At 35.7% G+C, this 22,777-nt stretch overlaps 1 protein-coding gene and 1 long non-coding RNA gene across 14 annotated transcripts in view; one reads left to right on the top strand and one right to left on the bottom strand.

Moving 5' to 3' along the window:
• Positions 1–22,777, bottom strand: part of LOC126724324 (uncharacterized) — a 107,895-nt gene that overhangs the window by 36,987 nt on the left and 48,131 nt on the right. The window contains exon 2 of the long non-coding RNA XR_007654924.1: positions 19,824–19,973. This is a non-coding gene — a long non-coding RNA (uncharacterized LOC126724324). The remainder of the gene's footprint in view (positions 1–19,823; positions 19,974–22,777) is intronic.
• Positions 1–22,777, top strand: part of LOC126724274 (putative disease resistance protein RGA3) — an 88,178-nt gene that overhangs the window by 58,918 nt on the left and 6,483 nt on the right. For 4 of the 13 annotated variants that reach the window (XM_050428845.1, XM_050428844.1, XM_050428843.1 and 1 more), the window contains exons 1-3: positions 17,781–21,456; positions 21,761–21,868; positions 22,104–22,192. In XM_050428845.1, coding sequence (XP_050284802.1) covers positions 17,907–21,395 — 3,489 coding nt within the window. In that variant the 5' untranslated portion in view covers positions 17,781–17,906 and the 3' untranslated portion in view covers positions 21,396–21,456; positions 21,761–21,868; positions 22,104–22,192. Of the gene's footprint in view, positions 1–17,780; positions 21,457–21,753; positions 21,869–22,103; positions 22,193–22,375; positions 22,698–22,777 lie in introns of those variants that run through there. The other 9 variants (XM_050428839.1, XM_050428840.1, XM_050428837.1 and 6 more) reach the window with 6 other exon arrangements.

Below are 22,777 nucleotides of genomic sequence, written 5' to 3'. Positions count from 1 at the left end.
TAGATATTACGAGTTTGATATATATATATATATATATATAAATTTGAATTATGAATCAATACTCTCAACCTACACATGTCTTCTCCCTTTATGCAAGTGTACAAAAATGGACCGAAGTGAACACAAATGAATCAAAGTGGTCTAAATGGACTGAAATGAATACAAATGGACCAAATGGAACAAAGTGGACTAAATGGACAAAATAGGACCGAATGGGAACAAGGAGGACCGAATAGGACCAAAGTGAACTGAATAGAACAGAGTGGACCAATGTGAACTGAGTAGGAACAAATAGGACTGAATAGGGCCATAGTGGACCGAATAGGACCCATGTCGACTAAATAAGACCAAGACTGAATAGGACAATGTGGACCGAATAGAACCAAAGTGGGCATAATGGACCAATATGGACCGAATAGGACTGATGTGGACCAAATAATATTTTTGAATATTTATCATTTTTATTGCATTTTTAGGGCTCATATTTCTAATTTCTAATATTTATTTTGTTTTTATTTTTTAATTCAAAACTAAAGAGTTTAGCCTAGATATAATAAAATCTCATACTTTTCAACCCAAAATTAAGAAAATATATATATATATATATATATGAATTTTTTAGCTAAATTTGAAAAGGCAACCTACAAAATAATCAATTTAAGTCCCAATTTGTCCAAAATGGACCGAAATTGATTAGGTGGACCGAATGGGGCCAAAGTGGACTGAAGTAGACCTAATTGATCCGAATAGCAATTGTTTAATTTTTAGGGAGAACAAATTATACATTATATTACAATTACAATTACAAAATAATTATTTATTCACACACATCGCATGAGTCTGCGACTAGTTTGTATATATCTAAAAGCTAAAACGTAGCATTTATTATTGCTACACTTCAGTTGAGCCACATCAGCGTCTACCTCATTATCATTTTCTTTCCAATTTTCCTTTAATTGTTTTTAACATTTACCTTTTATTTTATTTTAATATTTACACTGTTTCCAACCTTTCTCCACCCTTACCTTTTCATCTCCCCACTACCCTCTACATAAATATTATTCTTCTTCTTTCTTATCATCTTCCTTTATTTTGTCTCTTCTTATCCACACTCACTTACTATAAATTTGTAACTATCTATTCTATTTTATGCATGGTTTTCTCTCACAAAAAAATGGCTCTCTCTCTCTCAATTTTTTGATGAATTTTTTTACACATTCTTCTATTTATGCCAAATTACTAATCCTTGGGAATCCTTTCTTTTTTTTTCTTTTTTTTTTCTTTTTCTTTTCTACACTAGAATCATTATGCTCATTTTCTCACTTAATTTAATCGGGTAGTTTGCCAGAATTCAAAAAAAGGTTCTCTCTCTCTTTCTCTCTCAATTTTTCGATGAATTTTTTTATACATTCTTCTATTTATGCCAAATTACTAATCTTTGGGAATTCTTTCTCTCTTTTATTTTTTTTTTCTACACTAGAATCATTATGCTCATTTTCTCACTTAATTTAATCAAGTAGTTTGCCGGAATTCAAGTAAAACCAGACAATAAGGAATTTTATGGCATTGGAGCACACCTGAATATATACCAGCCAAAAGTTGAAAGTCAGCAAATTAGTGGAGCTATGATTAAGCTTCAAATGGGATTGATGGTATTCCCAATATTCTTTAATTAGCATCCTTATTTCTATTTCTCTATATATGTTTCCTAGAATTAGTATTAGTCTCATTTTTATTTTCTCTATTATATTCTAAGTAAAGCAAGAGTTCTTTAAAACTCCACATTGGTTAATGTCATTTAGATTTGTTTCTTAAATTGTTTTTTTTTCCTCTTTAATTGTTAAATGTTATCCTATTTTTGTTCTTTCTTATAACTATAATTAATGTTGATGGTTCTTTTTTTTTTTGGTTAGTTAAGGTTGATGGTTTTTTCTTACAGAGAAAAGAAAACAATTGAAAACAATTGAATTCCCTATAAACCTGTACCTAAAGGGGATAGAAGCCTTTGTTTATTTGATTAGAGACAATATATTAAAGGGGCATATCCTTTGGCCATTGCATTGCATTTCTTAGAGGTTAAAAGATAAAGCTTGTCATTATAGGAAAACATTTTGGTGGGAATAATGGCGTCATTTTGTTTGTTCTATGAGTAACAAAAGATCCTATTATAAAGTGTAAGGTTGAATTTATTCAACCATCTAATTGGCTTTATTCCGTGCCAAATTTGCTTGTAATTCAGCATTTAGTAACCCTGTATTTAGGTGGGATTGTTGTAAGGGTAGTGAGTGAGATAGAGTGAAGATTGCTCAAGAGTGTGCAAGAAAACAGAGTGTCGCGGCTGGGACTCGCGGGTGGACTCGCGGCTTCAACCCGCCAGAAACTGCACATGTGCCAAGCATGCTGGAAGATGAACAGTCATGCTAGCTGGAGCACTACAGGACAAAACAGGACAACTGGCCATACGGTTAACTCGCGACTGGAACTCGCGACTTGGTCAAGCCGCGAGGTCAAGCCGCGAGCCACCCCTGTTTTGGAAAAACCTGACGTTTCACATTCCTCTTCACTCCAGTATAAATACCCTTTTAACCCACGATTGAAAAAGAGCTTCCATAGAGAATTTTGAGAGAGAAACCCTAAAGAAAAACAAGATTGTTTCACACACAATCCCTACCTTAGAGTCTCATCAAATTCCTCACTCTCTTCCTCTCCATTGTCAAATCCTTGAGAGGCAATGTACCAAACCTGGTTCTCACCATTATCATCTCTGTGAGACAGTCGTTTGGAGTTCTGGGAAGCAGTTAGGAAGGAGCCAATCTTCATTGGTTGATGCTACGGTGTAGTAGCGGAATCCGGAAAGCTAGAAAAGAAAAAGGTTCGGCGCAACCTCGTTGGAGCAAGAAGCTTGGAGGGCTTAGGTGCATTGGGTAGATTAGGCTTGGAGGGTCTATTGCTGTCCTTGTATCCCAACTGTATTTTCTAGTGGATTGATTACCGCTTGGAGGGCGGCGGAGAGGTTTTTCGTCGAGGTCTTCGGTTTCCTCTTCGATAACACATCGAGTGTTATCTTTGTGTTTGCATCTTCCTTCCTCTCTATCTCTGCCGTTACATTATCTGCTGTGGTTTATTTTGTTATGGCTTAGATAGTTGTTTAACCAATTTCATATTATAGCATATGTTAAGTTTCCGCACACTTGTTGTTTGACATATTGCTTGTGTTGGTTAAGTTGTTTTTGGGGGTCTAAACGTTCAAAAGTGTTTTTGTACACGTTTTTGAACTTTCAATTGGTATCAGAGCGGGTACACAGCTGTTTGGTTTCATCACCATTGTGTGATCCTTGACTCCCTTTTTGAGATGGATAGGTCTCAATCCCTTAATGCACCTCCATATTTTGATGGAAGTAATTATGCGTTTTGGAAGGTTCGTATGAGAGCTTTTCTATGCTCTATTGATGAATCCGTGTGGGATGCTGTTGAGATGGGTTGGACCAAACCTGAGGCAGCCAAATCCACATGGGATAAGGCAGCTCTTGCTGCATCTAATGCTAACAGTAAAGCACTAAATGCTATTTTCTGTGGTGTGTCTCCAGATGAATTTCACAGGATTTCTCACATTACCATTGCCAAAGATGCATGGGAGATTCTGGAAACGACTTATGAAGGCACGAAGAAAGTGAAAGATACCAAGTTACAAATGCTAACCACTCGGTTTGAGGAGCTCAAGATGAGTGAGGATGAGTCTTTCGACTCTTTCTATGGGAAGCTGAATGAAGTGGTTGTCAGTAAGTTTAACTTGGGAGAGAAAATGGAGGACTCAAAGATTGTGAGGAAGATCCTTCGATCATTGCCGGAAAGTTTTCGTGCTAAGGTGACAGCTATTGAAGAGAGCAAGGATCTTGACGACATCAAGATACAGGAGCTGGTTGGTTCTCTGCAGACTTATGAGATGTCGCTGCCCAATCAACGGAAGAGCAAATCCCTTGCTCTAAAGACTATTAATGAGAAGGTGGAAGATCAAGGCTCATCAGGAGAAGATATGGTTGACAAAGATGTAGCCTATCTTGTTAAGAATTTCAGAAAGTTTTTGAAATTTAAAAACAATGGAAAATTTGATGATAAGAGAAAATTCCAAAATTCTGGAAGGGAGAAGAGGGATTTCAATAAGAAAGATGGAAAAGAATCCCAATCCACACAAGGTGTCACTTGTTTTGAATGCAACGGGCATGAACACTTTAAGAAGGAATGTCCGAACTATTTGAAATCGAAAGGCAAAGTGTATGCCACAACCTTGAGTGACTCAGATTCGTCTGACTCAGAATCTGAAGAGAGCTGTGATGGAGAAGGAAACTATTCAGCTTTCATGACTATTGCTCATGTCGAGTCTTCGAATGAGTTGAGTTTGCTTGTTCAAGACCTTGGAGAACATAGTGATGATGAATCACTAGGAATTGTTGAAGAATCAGAAGCTGAAGAAGAAGAAAGCACAGCAACTCTTCAAGAAAATTACAACTCACTCTTGGAGAAGTCAGGTGAATACACAAGGGTAGCCAAGGTTGCTGTGAGAAAGATGAAGAAGGCTGAGGAGGACTACAAAAGTCTCCTAATCCGGTATAGGGAGGCCAAATGCGAGATTGAAACTCTAAATGGTGAGCTGTCCGAAGCTTACACTAAAGTGAGATTTCTTGAGAACGAGGTGATGCAAGCAAATGCTAAAATAGAGAAGGTCACCACCAAGAAGCTAGATGATGTTATATCTTCTCAAAAGAGCTTTTCAGACAAATCCGGACTGGGATATACCGGAGGAAGTAGCTCAACTGGAAATGTCGCTAAAGAAGTGAAGTTTGTGAAGGCCAAAGATCCAGTTGTAGCTGACCCTACTGGTGTGAAGCTCGAGGTGGAGGAGAAGAAGAATGTGGTGGACCAACGGATGCTGAATCATCGTAATCAGTCTGTGGGCAGGTCTGAATCTCGTGCCAAGTCACGTCCACGACCACAAAGAGGTCCTAGAGGAATGTATGTGTGCCATTATTGCGGACTTCAAGGGCACACTCGACCAAATTGTCAAAAGCTGAGAGCAAAGAACAGTGCAACTCCTCAAAGGTCAGGAGGACCAAGAATTGATAGGAGAACTTGGGCAGGTGATCAACCTAGAGAACAAAATGGAGATCCCGGAATGATGAACGTGATGAAGATGATTGGTGCATTCACCAACTGCTTGGAAAGCTTCTCACGAAGGTTTGAAAGCCCTAACTCTCGTACCCAATCCTTTAAGGAAATCACCCCAAACGCAAGTGACGTGTGGGTGAAAAGGGGTACTCATGCATAAGCATTACAACATGTCCATGCATTAATACTTCCTATGCTTTGTGACTATGTTTGTGTGGTATGCTTGTTGTTTTTGACTTTGGTTGTTTGATTATTCTTCTTGTGAATATTTCTTTATTGTGTTTTATCAATCTTTTTGTTTCTTGAGTCAAAAATCCAAAAATTACATAAAAATTTTGAAAATCAAAAAGCTTGATTGACTTTGTTGAGTTTTGTCTTAAAACTCGTTTTGCCTTGTACCTTTGTGCTAATGGCTTTGTGCATTTTCGAGCATTGCTTGTTTTCGTGCACTCATATCACTATGGGAAAAATCTTGAAATCTATGTGATTGTTGTAAATAGATCTTCAAACTTGTCATGAATGATTAGTGAATGTTTATGTTGATCTTGAGACATGCATAGACTTGTGTCTATATATCTTCCCACTTTTTATTTTTGTTTTGCTAAAAAGAGCTCACCAAATGTAAATCTCCAAATGAAAAGAGATATTGAGCTGCAAAAGCCTGTCGCACATTCTAGTATTTGACTAGGAAAAAGGGTAAGCGACCTTATATTAAAAGTGAAATTTCATTCAAAAAGGCCAAAGGCCTGTTCTTCAAAGTGAAATGTTACATATCCCTCTCACAATGAGAGATGATTGTCTCAAAAAGATCAAAAAGATCAAAAGTTATGATTGAAAGTGGAGTCAAATGAAAAGCTCCAAGTTATGTTATCAAGATGTGTGGGAGGTCATATATTCATATTTCTATAATTGAGATTGGTCACATGATCTAGTGCTAATTGTGTATGCCTTGGTTGAATTGATCATTGAAGCTTCACATTAGACAAAGGACTATCTCATTGTTGATATCCACACACAACACACAAGTTTATGTTCATTAAATGCCATATTCATTTGTGTGATTGTACTTGATAAAATGTGTTTTCACATACTCAATCTTTGTTAATTCAAGCACAAAAAGATTTTTGAGTGTTTTAGGTGTTTTTGGAAAGTATTTTGTTGGAAAAATCTGAAAATTTCAGAAATACAGTTTTGCCCTGTTTTGGCGGCTCAGTCGCGGGTATGTCAAGTCGCGAGCCTCAGTCGCATCTTCGCTGGTCAGTTTTGGCGACTTGTTCGCGAGTGGAAGGTCCAGTCGCGAGATTCACTCAGAGATTTTCGCGGCTCAGCTCACGACTCACTCGCGGGTAGACCTTCCAGTCGCGAAAAACACTTAGAAAAATTTTTCAAAATTTTGTTCTTGTGTGCTTTGGCGGCTTGAGCTGGCGACTGTGTGGCGACTTAATCCAGTCGCGAAAATCGCGTGTTTTGCAGAAACAGGAGCAGTTTTTAAACCTCTTTCAGTTTTCCCTCGAACTTTTGTAAACTGTTCATCTTCTCTTTAAACTGCTTTTCCATTCCAAACACTTCGTGAATCCATTTTTCAAACCCCTTTGGTGCTCCATTTCTTTTCCAAATCATCAAGAAAAGGTATGGGTTTTGCTTTCTCAATCTCATTTTCTTTTTCCTGCATATTTCTGTTACTGTTTGGTCTGGTATTGTATTTGTTATACTTATCTCTTTGTGTAATGGGTATGGAGTGTCGTGTTTGCTATTGTTCTCACCTGTTTTCATGCTGAGCAGTCAATGTGTATTTCATTGTTCTGATTTTTTGCCTATTATTGAATCTGAGAATCTTTTCTGAAATGGGTTTGGTGTCTATTTGACTTACTCATTACACTTGCCTGAACATTGATGTTGGTGTTTGGTTTTGGTCACTGAGTGGTTATGATAACGTACTGTATGTCTCTCATCCACGTGCTTCAGTGTGGATGTTTGGTTTATTCATGATTGAAATATTTTCCCCATATTCATGCCTCTGTTGGAGTGATTTGTGTTATCTGCTCTAAATGTTCAAATGCGGTATCTTATTGCATATCACGGTCATATTAACCTGTCTCAATGACGGTTTTGTCAGTTGTGCTGTCTATCTTTGTCTTGGTGCACTTTCACCAAGTTTGATGCACGTATTAGTTTGTACTTCTGAGTATTGTTGGTAGTGTTGGTTGGGTCTGCATTATCTTCAGTCTGGATTTATATATTGAAATATTATTTACACTGAATCTTGTTGACAATCTTTTGTGGGGTATTGTTGCTTGGTTCTTTTCTGTTGGCCTGTTCTCTTGCAGATGTCTCGTCGATCTACCAGGGGTAAAGACATTCTTGCTGACGAACCAGCAACCCCAGTTGCTAAAAGGACTCGTCTATCATCTCAAGCATCTCAAGATCCCAATGAGGAAAGATTCAGAGTTCCCCTTAACTCACACGCCTACTCAAATGTGTTTGACAAGTCAACAACTATAGTGGAGCGGGTAGTAGAGTTCAACACCTTAGGGACTACTTTCATCCCTCGAATCTTTGAGAAACGAGACTGGGCAAACTTGTTCGGAAACTTTGATGATCCAATGGATGAGCTGGTCAAAGAATGCTTCTCCAATGCATCTGATCTTGGACCTGTCCTCATTTTCTGGGTCAGAGGAACAGAGTTTAGTGTTACCCCAGACTCCATCGCAAATCTTCTCGGCATCACCAGACCTCAGAATGTGAATTTAACTCCCTATGATGAACGAAATCCAGAGGTTGGGGAAATTTTACAAATCCTAGGACACAATCATGAGGTATCCAGTGCAGGAACTTCCATCAGCACCGCAAAATTTGCACCTGAGCTGACCACACTGAAGTTGATCATGTTCACCAATCTCTACCCACTGTCCAACACTACATTCATCAATCTAGGGAGAGCTATATTTCTGTGTGACCTCATTACAGGAGCCCCCATTGATATATGTGCTCACATCTACTACAACTTGAGGAAGACCGCGTGTCGATCTACAGCTCGAGGAATCATTCCATTTTGCAGTCTTGTCATGAAACTCATTCTTAATGCAGGCATTACTCCTCCTGCAGATGGTAAAATGTTGACTCGTCAACGTCCCATTTCTTTACTCACTCTTCAAGTGAGCAGAAGTCACTCCTCTAAATCACCAAGAAGTGCTCACATCTCTCCGGTTACTCCATCTGCCCCTGACTCAGAGACACCTGCACATACCACATCCACATCACGTGTTGTTCCTGAAGCTTCACCGGCTGGTATTCCGCAAGCACAAACTGCTCCTCATACTGACAGAGTTGGCAGTGCACTTGAGCATATTCAGAAACGCGTCGATGAGCTTGTGGCACTTCTCTACTCCACAAACAACCATGTCCAAATGCGCCTCGAGACTATGGAGAATCAGCTTGATGAGATTCAACGAAAGTTGGACGAGAGTCTTTAGCTATTCGTGACAAAAAGGGGGAGTGATAGGCATAATCAGAGGGGGTGGATATTACCCTAAGGGGGAGCGTCTTTATCTAAGGGGGAGTGTCTTTAATTTTTTTTGTTTCTTTCTTCTCTTTAAGTTGACATATTGTGTTTTGTAAAACTGTTATTCAGGATATTCTGTGTTTGTACCCATATGCTTTTGTAAGCTTTTAGGGTTTATGGTTTATGCATAGTTTGTAGGCTTTATGGTATGTACCTTGCTTAAGTGCAGCCTTTATGCTATGTTTGAAATCAGTACTTTAATCTAAATGTTATGCATTTTGGTTTATGTACTGTCACTCTTGTGCCCTTGTAGGATTGTTCCTAGATGCATATGCCCTGTGTGCTATGCATTGGTTGAGTGTTGAGCATACAAGTGTCTTGCCTTGTGCTTGTTAACTTGTATGTCCTTGTGTTCATTCCAAGTGTGAATGAGCACTGTGATCACTACCTTGTGGTGTTCACTTGGTTGATCAAGCCATGGTTTGTTTATTCACTCCATCTCTGCTTGATCTTATATTGCCTGTTTCATATGCATTTATAATTTTCTGCTTACAATGATCATGGTGTATTGTTGTGTTTCAGGAGTTTATGTTCATATGATTCAAGTGCTTCACAGCTTCTAGAGTTAGGTGTGAGTGAGTTTTGTTCAACTGTTCCCAACTCACATGTTAAGTCTAGAGTCTGTTTTAGGGTTTTGTCACGGAATAGCCAAAGGGGGAGATTGTAAGGTTGAATTTATTCAACCATCTAATTGGCTTTATTCCGTGCCAAATTTGCTTGTAATTCAGCATTTAGTAACCCTGTATTTAGGTGGGATTGTTGTAAGGGTAGTGAGTGAGATAGAGTGAAGATTGCTCAAGAGTGTGCAAGAAAACAGAGTGTCGCGGCTGGGACTCGCGGGTGGACTCGCGGCTTCAACCCGCCAGAAACTGCACACGTGCCAAGCATGCTGGAAGATGAACAGTCATGCTAGCTGGAGCACTACAGGACAAAACAGGACAACTGGCCATACGGTTAACTCGCGACTGGAACTCGCGACTTGGTCAAGCCGCGAGGTCAAGCCGCGAGCCACCCCTGTTTTGGAAAAACCTGACGTTTCACATTCCTCTTCACTCCAGTATAAATACCCTTTTAACCCACGATTGAAAGAGAGCTTCCAGAGAGAATTTTGAGAGAGAAACCCTAAAGAAAAACAAGATTGTTTCACACACAATCCCTACCTTAGAGTCTCATCAAATTCCTCACTCTCTTCCTCTCCATTGTCAAATCCTTGAGAGGCATTATACCAAACCTGGTTCTCACCATTATCATCTCTGTGAGACAGTCGTTTGGAGTTCTGGGAAGCAGTTAGGAAGGAGCCAATCTTCATTGGTTGATGCTACGGTGTAGTAGCGGAATCCGGAAAGCTAGAAAAGAAAAAGGTTCGGCACAACCTCGTTGGAGCAAGAAGCTTGGAGGGCTTAGGTGCATTGGGTAGATTAGGCTTGGAGGGTCTATTGCTGTCCTTGTATCCCAACTGTATTTTCTAGTGGATTGATTACCGCTTGGAGGGCGGCGGAGAGGTTTTTCGCCGAGGTCTTCGGTTTCCTCTTCGATAACACATCGGGTGTTATCTTTGTGTTTGCATCTTCCTTCCTCTCTATCTCTGCCGTTACATTATCTGCTGTGGTTTATTTTGTTATGGCTTAGATAGTTGTTTAACCAATTTCATATTATAGCATATGTTAAGTTTCCGCACACTTGTTGTTTGACATATTGCTTGTGTTGGTTAAGTTGTTTTTGGGGGTCTAAACGTTCAAAAGTGTTTTTGTACACGTTTTTGAACTTTCATAAAGGAAGCCCACAATCATATCACATGCTTATTACACTAACCATGAGCACAACTCAATATTCTCTCTAACCATGTTTCTACTAAATTTGCATTTAGCAACCTAAGATTAGAATTTATTCCCAATAGAAGACTTGTAGAATCATTCAGTTTTTATAGGAATCTAGTCGTAGACTTGCACAATGCCTGGGAATATAAATATTATGCAATGAAGTGTAATATATAAAAATTAAAAATTACTTCAAGCATTGTCTTAAAAAAAAAAAAAAAGATTTTTACATTTATTTTTTTAATCTTTTTATCTCTACAAATATATCATTTTATTTTTTTTTTGTGTGTAATTCATTAATATTTTTTAAGGTGAACCATATTTTTCTAACTCTATTGTAGTGTGTTACATTTGCTTAATATACAACTCATCTCTTAAAGAATAAGGAAATTATCATAATAATAATAAAAAATCATCACAAAATTACAATGTTAACTTAACCAAAATTAAAATAAAACTAAAGAAATAAAAAATAGATTTTATAATAATTTATTAGTCAAAAAATTGGTAGGCATATTCAAATTCCTATTTCCAAAAACAACTAAGTATTAATCCAAACCAATATTCAATCAAAATTATAAAAGGGAAAGAAAAGACTTTCTGATGGGAAATTAAAAAAAAAAAACACAATACTAAAACACATATTAAAAAAAGAAAAACCATCAATCTTAATTAGAGTTATTAGAAAGAACAAAAATTGTTTGTTAGGTTCTAAAGACTTAGGTATTTATGTATTTAGAACTCTAATGTGTATTGTTGGCAAACCATGATCAAAACAATGTGTTTAGAAGTGTTTTAGTCTTGCTCAAAGTTGTGTCTTTTATGTAAAGTTGGAATCAAGCTATTGTAGAAGTTATTGTGCATTTCGGCCTGGCTTGATCGATCGAAGCTTAGGCTCGATTGATCGAATCTCAGGCAGAATGTTTTTTTCTGCAGATTTCCAACTCAGCCCTAGTTGTTTAAAACGTTTAGGGTTTTCTAATTTGTCCTAAGTATAAAAGGCAAACCCTAGCCACGTTTTAGTGTTGCTCATATTGCTGTTTGTGTAAATCTCTTGTGAGATCTAGAGGAGCTTTCCTTTACACAAACTTAGGGTTTTTAATGAGGAGATTTTATCTACACCTTGATGATCAACTCGGTTGCTGCCATTGAAGTTTAAAGAAAACACAAGCAGGTGTGCTTGTACCTGGTAGTGAATCCAAGAAAGAAGGAGTCTGTGGATTCAGAGTTTGCACGTGGTCATGTCAGTAAGTTCTACTGGTGGGTAGTAATAAGAAGTCGAGCGTGGGGGCTTTAAGTCTTATTGTATGAACTTCGATTCTTTCAAGATAGTGGATTCAAGTTTATCTTGAGGATAGCTAGGTCAAATCCTCCCTAGGTTTTTACCCGTTTGGTTTCCTAGGTGATCATATCTTGTGTTATTTATCTTTCCGCTGCTTTGCATGATATAATTGTTTTGATTGTGATAACCTAGTATTTGTTAAATTGGACTAAGTAACAACTTGGCTAATTACCTAGGTTAATCCATTTGTGTTTTAAGGGGTCTAAAAACCAACATTGTTTATGTGCAATTGTTCTCTTTATTGGTATTTATTGTTATGTATTTTATTTTCTTCTCATCTTATGTTATTCAACATTTAAATTCAATCACATCTTCCACCTCATTAAATTATTTATATTTTCTCTCCTTTTTTATTTTTAATAATTAAACATGGAATATTTTATTTAAATTCAAATCAATAAAATTATTGTGGGAGGGTTTCGTAGTCTCAGCCCCCAATTAGCAGGTATTATCCGCTTTAGGCTCGATTTGTTTGTGGCCTTCACGGTTTTGCTCAATCCCACATCGGGGAAAGACGCCTCCCACATGTGCCTTATAAACTTGAGCCCAAGACATATGTGGGATTGAGCAAAACCGTGAAGGCCATGAACAAATCGAGCCTAAAACGGATAATACCTGCTAATTGGGGGCTGAGACTATGAAACCCTCCCACATTAAAAGGCGCCTTTTAATGTGGGAGGGTTTAATAGTCTCAGACCCCAATTAGCAGGTATTGTCCGCTTTAGGCTCGATTTGTTCGTGGCCTTCACGGTTTTGCTCAATCCCACATTGGGGAGAGAAGCCTCCCACATGTGCCTTATAAGCTTGAGCCCAAGATACATGTGTACCACTACTACACCTTTTAATGTGGGAGGGTTTCATAGTCTCAGCCGTAGTAGTGGTACACATGTGTCTTGGGCTCAAGCTTATAAGACACATGTGGGAGGCGTCTCTCCTCGATGTGGGATTGAGCAAACTGTGAAGGCCACAAACAAATCAAGCCTAAAGCGGACAATACCTGCTAATTGGGGGCTGAGACTATGAAACCCTCCCACAATTATCTTTAAAAAATTGTACCCTTTTTTTTTATACATTTACACTTTGTCCAAGCTTTTTCCTTACCTTTATCTTTTCATCTCCCTACTACCTTCTACCTTAATATCACTATTCATCTCCCCACATCTTCCATATCATTAAATTATTTATATTTTTCTCTCCTTTTTATTTAAAAAAATTAAAAATTAAAAATTGTACTTAAATTCAATAAATTAAAGTGTCCTCATAAAGTGCAGTAATACTAGGGACACACTCATTCTCAAACCCAATACATCAAAGAAAAAATATAATACCAAAAAAAAAAAAAAAAAGCCAATTGGGAAACACTAAATTAAAAAAAAAAAATAATAATAATAATAATAGTGAGGATATCAAACCAAATATAATAAAAAGAAACTAATAGTTATGGATATACTAACTTAAGGATAGCAAAATTAAATGAAACAAAAAAAAAAAAAAAAAACTACAATGCATATTTAATGCAATAAAATCATCATCAAATTTTGGAAAATAGTAGGTTGTCTATGGAGAGAGAGAGAGAGAGAGAGAGAGAGAGAGAGAGAGAGAGAGAGAGAGAGAGAGAGAGAGAGAGAGAGAGAGAGAGTTGGTAAAGAAAAAAAATCATATGTCAATTAGTAACTATTAATTGGAAAATAAAGAGGTTTTAAGGAGAAGTAAAAATAAAAAATAAATATGACCAATATGGAGAATATTAAAAACAATGCAATAAAATCAACTGTTACATTCACTTAAAAAATTGAATCAATAATCAATAATTAAACACAATCATAACAATATATTTAAACTTAAAACTAATCAAACTCTAATTCATAACTAAAAGGAGATGTTCTCATGTAATAATAGAAATTACATAAAAAATAAAATTAGAAAATTTTGAAATCCCTTTTTTTGACGTTTCATTTAACTTTATATATATATATATATATATATATATAATCTTCATACACAATTACATTTAAAAATCTAATAAACGATGTTACATCTCATTTAACACCTCTATTATGAAAATCATTAGCCAATAAATATATGATAATATTAAAAAACGTTATAAATGAAATTATGAAAAAAGTGATAAAACTAATTAGCTACTGTTATTATGAAGTAGTAGTCCATGATTTTACACATCTAGAGAAGTGGAATATATAGAGTTTACTTAAGGTATATGTAAAGATTCACATTAAAAAAAAAAAAAAAGATATGTAAAGGTTAAAAAAATGTATATTCGATAAATAAATAAAAAGGTATATGTAAGGTTTTTATTAACTTCAAAGAAAATGAAAAATCAATTATTAATAACAACAAAAACAACATCAACAATAACAATATAGGGGTAATTAGATTCTCCTTCCCTGAGATTTGAAGAAATGACACTTTACCCCACACTTGAAGGGAAAAAATATTTTCACTCTTTACATTTGTTTGACCAAACATTGTTAAATTAATATTAAAATATTATGTACTAACCTGCCTATGCTTAAGGTAGTTTCCAAAATTATCCTTAATTTTAAAATTAAAATCTCTTATTTTAAAATTTTAAATTAAAGTGTATTTTAAAATATTAAGTAATGACTTTTGCTTCTTTTTTTTTCTTTTCTTTTTTCCCGTTCTTTTCCCAATGAGTTATGGAGAGATTTTTCATTTCAAATGTTTTGGTATTTTATGAATTTGTATTTTAATTCTAAAGTTATGAGTAATGTCTTTACTAACCATGGTTAAACATTTATAAATAGATTCTTAAATAAATTTAAAATATTTTGTTATTAATATAACCAGAATGGGAGAGTGTTATTACTTATTATCCCAAATATATTTAATAAGATCACCCTAAAAAGAATTATCTCACACAATGCGTGGGTCTGTAACTAGTTTTCCATAAAAATGGTATCAAAACAGAACTTTTCTAAAGTGGATTGTTAACCATTGTTACATTGCAGCATAGATTAACATTTTTTTTTTTTTTTGCTGGGTAATTGTGCGCTAATGGTTACAAGGTGAACCGGGTACCACTTAGGCTACAAGGCCCAGTGGTCAACACCGATTAACATGACCCATTATTATTATTGTTATTTCTATAAAATAAGGTGTCCTTCATTAGAATCATTAGCAGTGGTGGAGCCACACACAAGGGGAAGGGGGGGGGGGGGGGCGAGGCCAGCCCAAAATTAAAAAAAAATTATTTTATAGTATTTATATTATTTACATTTTAAAAAATGTAGCATGTAAAAATTGAAGTTGGTCCCATCCCAAATTTTGAGTTATTTCAATGGTGCTCTTAAAAGAAAAGAAATTATATTAAAATCATGTAATTTAAGAGATTTTAACAAATTAAACTATATAAAAATGATAAATTTTTGTACGTATCTAATAGAAGAAATATAGGACTTTTATATGCTCATTAAAATTTAGAAGATAACAAATTCTCTTAGTAAATTAATTTTTATATGTGTGTAAAAATTTGTCTTAACTAATATATTAACATAATAACTTGGCCCCAAAACCAAAATTTTTGGCTCCGCCCCTGAATTCATTAGAATAATGATACGACTGGCACATTAAATTATCAGCTAGGGAACAAAATTAACAGCTAATCCTCGGTTCCACTAATTTTCTTTGGATTCAGAAGGGGCTCGAGGCCCAACACTTCCGTTGTGCTTCATGTGCTCTTGAGACCAATGGTTGCTCTTTCTTCGCTTGATTGTACCAAGAAACTGAAAAATAAAACTAATGATATGGATGAAATTCGTCAACATTGAAACTCGGTCCTCCTTTTCTTGTGTGTAGTTAATATCAAGAGGATTTCTTTTTTCAAATATCTCATGATGTTAATATGTAATATCTTAAAGATCACTCCGGACAGTGTAATATTTAAAGAACACATTGCATCTCGTTTTTCCCAGTGTACTGTCTGGAGACTCTGTAATATCAATATCTATGCCATCTCGTGTTTCCCATATATTTGTTATTACTTTCGATGCACCTCTCTTTTATTCATTCAAGATTTCAAGATTTGTTCAACGTTTTAATCAACCGATTTTTTTCCCATATACTTGTTAGGGTCATCCTAAGGAGTGCGCTTAGGACATTCATTAATAATCCATTTTAGAAAAGTTTTGATACCACTTTTATGGAAAATGAAAAAAGTCGTCAAAATATTAATTACTTTTTTTTCCATTTCCTATAAAAACTTTCTTTAAATAAATTATTAACCAGTGCCCTAAAGACACTCATTAGCATTTCCCTATTTGTTATTACTACCTATGCACCTCTCTCTTTTATTCATTCCAAGATTTGTTCAACAAAAATACGAGTACTCTCTCTCTCTCTTTGATTTTCTTCTTCCTCTTGGTGGTTTTTTACGCTATTTCTAAAAACTTTACGGGAAATTTATTAATTATTCTATCTGGCAACTCTGCTTTTTGTTAGTCATTTGGACAATTTTCTATAGTTCAAATGATTGGTTTTATTCAATGCAGTCTTGTTGCTGAATATTATTTAATTAGTGTGGTCCTTGTTGCTCTACTAACTACTACGCAAGTGTTTATATATCATTCAAAACATTTATGATGTCCTTAAGAAATTTTTTTTTGCCTCTATAATCTTATCAAACAGGATAGAAGATGGCTTTTGATTATGCATTCATTCTTTTTGGCAACTCTTCTATATATGTAATTTAATTAGCACTTCCTAATATTTTCAGTGATGGCATTCAGAATTTAATTGTAACTATTAAAATTATCAACAAAATGATAATAATATAAGATGACTTCTAGTGTGGTTATTGTGGATGTAAGAGAATTTGTATTTATAGGTACAGAATTTAACTCAATGTTGAAAATCTAACTTGTTTATTAAAGAGACTAAAAGTGAGTTCAAACAACGATAAAAGAGTATCCAGCAAATAGAAATATACAAAATATAGAATAAAAAAAAAAATTAAACTACGTCAAATGCATCATATAATCAGTTGAATGGAAATTTGTTTTGTCCATTGAGATAGAAACCTCAATGTGTGTTTTCAAATAATTGAATGACAATAATTGGAAGGAATACAAAAATCAAAAGCACAATTTCAAATAATACGTATTGATTATTTAATCTACAAAATCAAATATATTTCAAAAAAATCATACAAAAAATTTCAATCTACTGTGCAAGTATGTGACTGGTATACATTTTTACTATATATGATAATGGAGGATCAAAAATTAATTTTACCCAATGTCATCTTGGATGGACAACCTATCCAATGTCCAACACAAATTAAGATAGAAAGTTTCATTGAGGCAAAATTTAAAGCCATTAGAGAAAAAGAATACATTTTTCTAAGATAAAGTCTTTTTTTTCAAAAAAAAAAAAAAAAAAAGACAAAAACTGGTTAGCTAAAATTACAGTACCATGAGTTTAGTTCAGTTCTTGATCGGAGGGCCAACTTTTGGACATGGTCTCTCCTCCATTAGAATGTGAAAATGCACATTAAATTAACTAATTCTCGGTCTCACTCTTTATTTATTTATTTATTTTGTGCAGATGAGGCTCAACTTTTGGAAAAGGTGTCCTCGTTAACATGACTAACACATAAATTAACAGCTAGGGGACAAAATTAACAGCTAATCCTCCTCTGTTCCATTCATTTTCTCCTCGTTAACATGACTCACGTTGCGCTTCATGTGCTCCTGAGACCATTGGTTGTTTTTTCTTTGCATTATTGTACCAAGAAAATAAAAAATAAAACTAATGATATGGATAACTTTTGCCCACGTTCAAACTCGGTCACCCCTTTTATCAAAAAAAAAAAATCTCGGTCACCCTTCACTACAGCATAATTACTTTTACTTTCATTAACTCAGTCCTGTTTCACAGCAACATTACATTACTTTCACTCACACTTCATCACTACAAGCCAATCCTCTCTTAGCTTTCCTCTCTCTCTCTCTCTCTCAGCATTCCTTTCAGCCACTAAGAAGAAATGGCCGAAGCAATCCTCTTTGGTCTTGCACAGAAAATGATTGAAAATCTGGGCTCTCAGACTTTCCAAGAGTTTGGATCACTCTGGGGTGTCGAAGGTGAGCTTGAAAAACTCAAGGACACTGTTTCCACAATCCAAGCTGTACTTCAGGATGCAGCGGAGCAGCAAAGTCATAACCATCAAGTCAAGCACTGGCTCGAAAAGCTCAACGATGCAGTTTATGACGCAGATGACCTGTTGAGTGAGTTTTCAACTGAAGCTACAAGGCGTAGCATGGTGAGTGGGAATAAAGTCGCCAAAGAGGTACGCACTTGCTTTTCATGTTCAAACCCACTTGCTTTTCGTTATAAGATGAGTCGCAAAATAAAGGCAATGAGGCAAAAACTAAATGCGGTAGCAGAAAACAGGAAAAACTTTCACCTGAAAGAATTCCATGGAGAGACAAATGTTGTGAGAAGGAAGAGGGATCCAACTCACTCATTTGTACCTAAAGAAAAAGTTATTGGGAGGGAAGATGATAGAGAGGCTATCATAGACCTATTATTTGACTCTAATGTAGAAGAGAATGTTTCGGTCATTCCCATTGTGGGGATCGGGGGCTTAGGGAAGACAACACTTGCTCAATATGTGTATAATGATGAGAAAGTCGAAAATTATTTTGAGTTAAAAATGTGGGTATGCATTTCCGATGTCTTTGAGTTGAAAATAATTATTGAAAAGATAATAGGTAATGCACCTGGAAATCTGGAAATGGATGAATTGCAAAGGCAACTTCGTCAAAAAATTGATCAAAAAAAATACTTACTAGTATTGGATGATGTATGGAATGAAGACCGTGGAAAATGGCTAAACTTGATAGATATTTTAATGGGTGGTTCAAAAGGAAGTAAGATTATAATAACCACTCGTAGTAGATTGGTTGCAAGGATTACACACACAGTTTCACCATATATTCTTAAAGGTCTCTCCGAAGATCGGTCATGGTTTTTATTTGAGCAAGTGGCATTTAGTAAAGGGCAAGTGACCAATAATTCTACATTAGTTACAATTGGAAAGGAGATTGTAAAAATATGTCAAGGGGTACCCCTTGCCATAATGTCCATAGGACATGTGTTATATTGTAAAGAAACAGATTCTGAATGGTTACTCGTGAAGAATAATTTACTAGCAAATGTAATTGAAGGAAATGAGATTTTTCCAATTTTAAAGTTGAGTTATGACAATCTCCCATCACATTTAAAGAGTTGTTTTGCTTATTGCTCTTTGTTTCCCAAAGATTATGAGATGAATAAGGAAACAGTGATACAACTATGGATAGCACAAGGGTTTGTCCAATCATCAAACAAAAATCAACAATTAGAGGATGTTGGTGGTGAGTATTTCAAGGATTTACTTTGGAGGTCCTTCTTTGAAGAAGTAAAGACTTACGAAGGCTTAAGATACAAGATGCATGATTTAATTCATGATCTTGCACAAGCTGTTGCAAGCGAGGAGTGCAAGCTTGTTAGTTTTGATGGCAAAGATATTAATGAAAAAAATCGTCATGTATCATGTCCATTTTATATTAATCCATCTTTTACGGAAACTTTAAGCTTGTTGGTTAAAGCAATCAAGGTACGTACATTTCTTCTTACATATGATAACCGATTTTCTGGTGCCTTGGAGGAGTCAATGTTGAATACAATTATTTTGAGTTTCAAGAGCTTGTGTGCATTAGATTTACATGCATTGGAGATTACATCAATACCAAATTCTATAGGGAAGTTAATACATCTAAAGTATCTTGATGTTTCTTTTAATAAGGATATCGAAACTCTCCCTGAGTCAATTGCTACATTGTTGAATTTGCAAGTACTAAAACTTTATGGTTGTAAAGGTCTTAAAGAATTACCCAAAAAGTTTAGAGAATTGGTTAACCTCAAACATCTTTATAATCATGGTTGTGATAATTTGAGTCATATGCCTTGTGGATTAGGGCAAATGACTTCACTTCAAACATTACCAATATTCATTGTGAGCACCTCCTCCGACACTGGTGGATTAGGCGAATTGAAGGAGCTAAACAACCTGCGAGGAACATTAGAGATCTCACATTTGGAACGGTTGGAAGAAACTAACTCAGAATCCATTGTTGTGAATTTAAGGGAGAAGCAACATCTTGAAAAATTGATATTAAAATGGTATCATCAAGATCAAGTAGATAATAATGAAGATGAGAAGTTATTAGAAGACCTCCAGCCACACCAAAATCTCAAACATTTGGCAGTGCATCAGTACAAGGGTGTGAAATTTTCAAGTTGGGTCTCTTCTCTCACAAATCTTGTTGATTTAAGGATAAAGAATTGTAAGAGATGCCGATATCTGCCACCATTGTCTCATCTCCCCTCTTTAAAATCTCTAAGCCTTGATACGATGAATGATTTGGAGTACATATCCGATAATGATATGAGTAAAGAGGTGCCTGCTTCATCCACAACATTATCAACACCGTTCTTCCCATCTCTGAAGTCACTCACAATAGGAGAATGTCGTAATTTGAAGGGATGGTGGGGGAGAACAGGGAGGGATTTAGTTGCAACAACATCTGCGTCAACACCAGATCATCAACAAGATCAGTCTCACAACTCACTGCCTTTATTTCCTCTTCTTTCTTATTTGCGGATTATTAATTGCCCTGAAATGACTTCCATGCCCCTGTTTCCCAATCTCGAAGAATCTCTATATTTAAAGAATGTCAGTTTGAGGCCTTTGCAAGAGACAATGTCAGTTCCCTCCTCTTCATTATCCTCTTCTTCTCCTCTCTCCAAATTAAATCATATGAATTTGGATTCTATAGAAGATATAGAGTCTCTTCCGGCTGAGTGGGCACTACATTCTCTCAAAGAACTATATATTGGGAATTGCCCTAGACTAACATCTATGTCTGGAGCGGTGCGTAATCTCACCTCCCTCTGTTCGCTATCAATTGTCATTTGCGAGGAGTTCGATCCATTCAGAGACATGCATGATGATGGCATGGAATGGCGATGCCTCAATTGTCTCCGTGATTTACGTTTCGAAGGTATTCCGAAACTGAAGTCTCTCCCTGTGGGTCTTCAATGTATTTCCACCCTAAAAGAGCTCCGCATTCCAAACTGTCCAAATTTAATGACTTTGCCGGAACTTACCTCACTTGAATATCTTTGGATTAAAAGATGCGAGCCTAATCTGACATCACTTCTTGAGATTAGTTGTCTCACTTCTTTACGGTGGCTGTCAATTGCAGACTTACCCAATTTGATTACTTTCCCCGAATCAATTAGGAATCCAATCTCACTTGAAACGCTTTCCATTTACAACTGTCCCAATCTCACAACACTACCCGATGATGGTTTTCTCAAGTCTTTACAAAAACTGAGAATTGTTGATTGTCCTCGGTTAGCTGAAAAATACAAAAATAAAATCGAAAAGGATTTCCCTAATTTGGAAATCAAATGGAACCGGTCGTGAGACCACACCAGCAAACAGCTCTACTTTGTCACCGTCAATGGCCACTCCCCTCTTTCACTTGGTACGCATTCTATGCTTTCAAAAGAAACTGAGCTTTTTCTCTATGCTACGTTGATTTCAATATAGTTAATTAGAATCTGTCACTTTTTCGAATTCTATTCTTTAAAAATCAGAGACTTTTATTTATTTATTTTGGTATTTTGTTTAGGTTTTCTGGTAATCAAAAATCAGAGATTTTCTTGTTAAATTTTATTGATCTTTCAGCAACCAAACTGTGTATTGCTTCGGATTTCTACTTTAAAGCGTTATTATCATAACTATTAATATTATTGTTTTAAAGTACATGCTTTGTGTTTAGTTAACAGCTTCATGGAGATAATTATTTGAAGAATTTGAACAAGTTTCTGGGGCAATATGGTCATGGGATAAATCACTTGGATAGTTTCAAGATTTGGGAAGTTGATGCAGCTAAGGTATTCAGTTAGACTCATTTATAATCTAATGATTATTGAATTTTTCGGAATAGCATTGGGATTTCCAATTTGTGTTTATCAAAACAATGGTGCTTGAGTTAGTTTGCTTTCAAATCATTATAGTTGGAAAAAATGAACAGGGGTGGATTGGCCTTACACTGCTCAAATTTTTTTTTTTTTTTCTTACAAAAAATTTGTAATGTATTTTGCTCCTCACTTTTGAAATTGGATGTAGAATGAATTGGAAACACAGAATGAAAGGAGGTGTATGTATCTGGGCATATTCAGAACCATATGAAAAAGTGCAACAAGTCAACAGCTAAGGTGATTATCTTGTTTTGGGTTCATTCTTTTTTCCCTCACGTAAAATGTTCATTCTAGATATGATTCTCATACTAAGAGGGGACCCAAGTGGGAAGATGCATAAATCCACATTTGTTTGTTCATTCTATTGTTTTCTATCTTTATATAAATTATAAAATGACACTTTTCTGTTGCGTTCTTTAGGCGAAATACACTCGGGAAGGCAGTACTCAATTCCAAGCCCTTAACTTATTCAAAAAAGCTACACTCTCTTGTTGTTTGATGGTCAGGGGAAGCATTTGGAACCCCATTTTCTTTCTTCGGAGCTGTTTCTTTTCCTGTCCCTCGCCCTGGCATAGTGCTTTGCTTCCGGTACTTCGGAAAAATCAACTGACTTCCACCCTTGTCATATATTCCATACATCACACTAAATAGATTGAAGTCTGGCACTTGTTGATATTTTGATAACATCTGGTGAGAGATCATTATTTGACAACCACCATCTAGGAAGCGGTTTTATATTCAGGTATTTATTATTTTGTTTGCTTCGACTCTTTATTATTACTACCTATTTATATCAACAAACAAAATATCCAGATATGGTTT

Source organism: Quercus robur, chromosome 4 (assembly GCF_932294415.1).
Source record: "Quercus robur chromosome 4, dhQueRobu3.1, whole genome shotgun sequence".
Taxonomy (NCBI): Eukaryota; Viridiplantae; Streptophyta; class Magnoliopsida; order Fagales; family Fagaceae; genus Quercus; species Quercus robur.
This window is presented reverse-complemented; position numbering and strand designations above follow the sequence as displayed.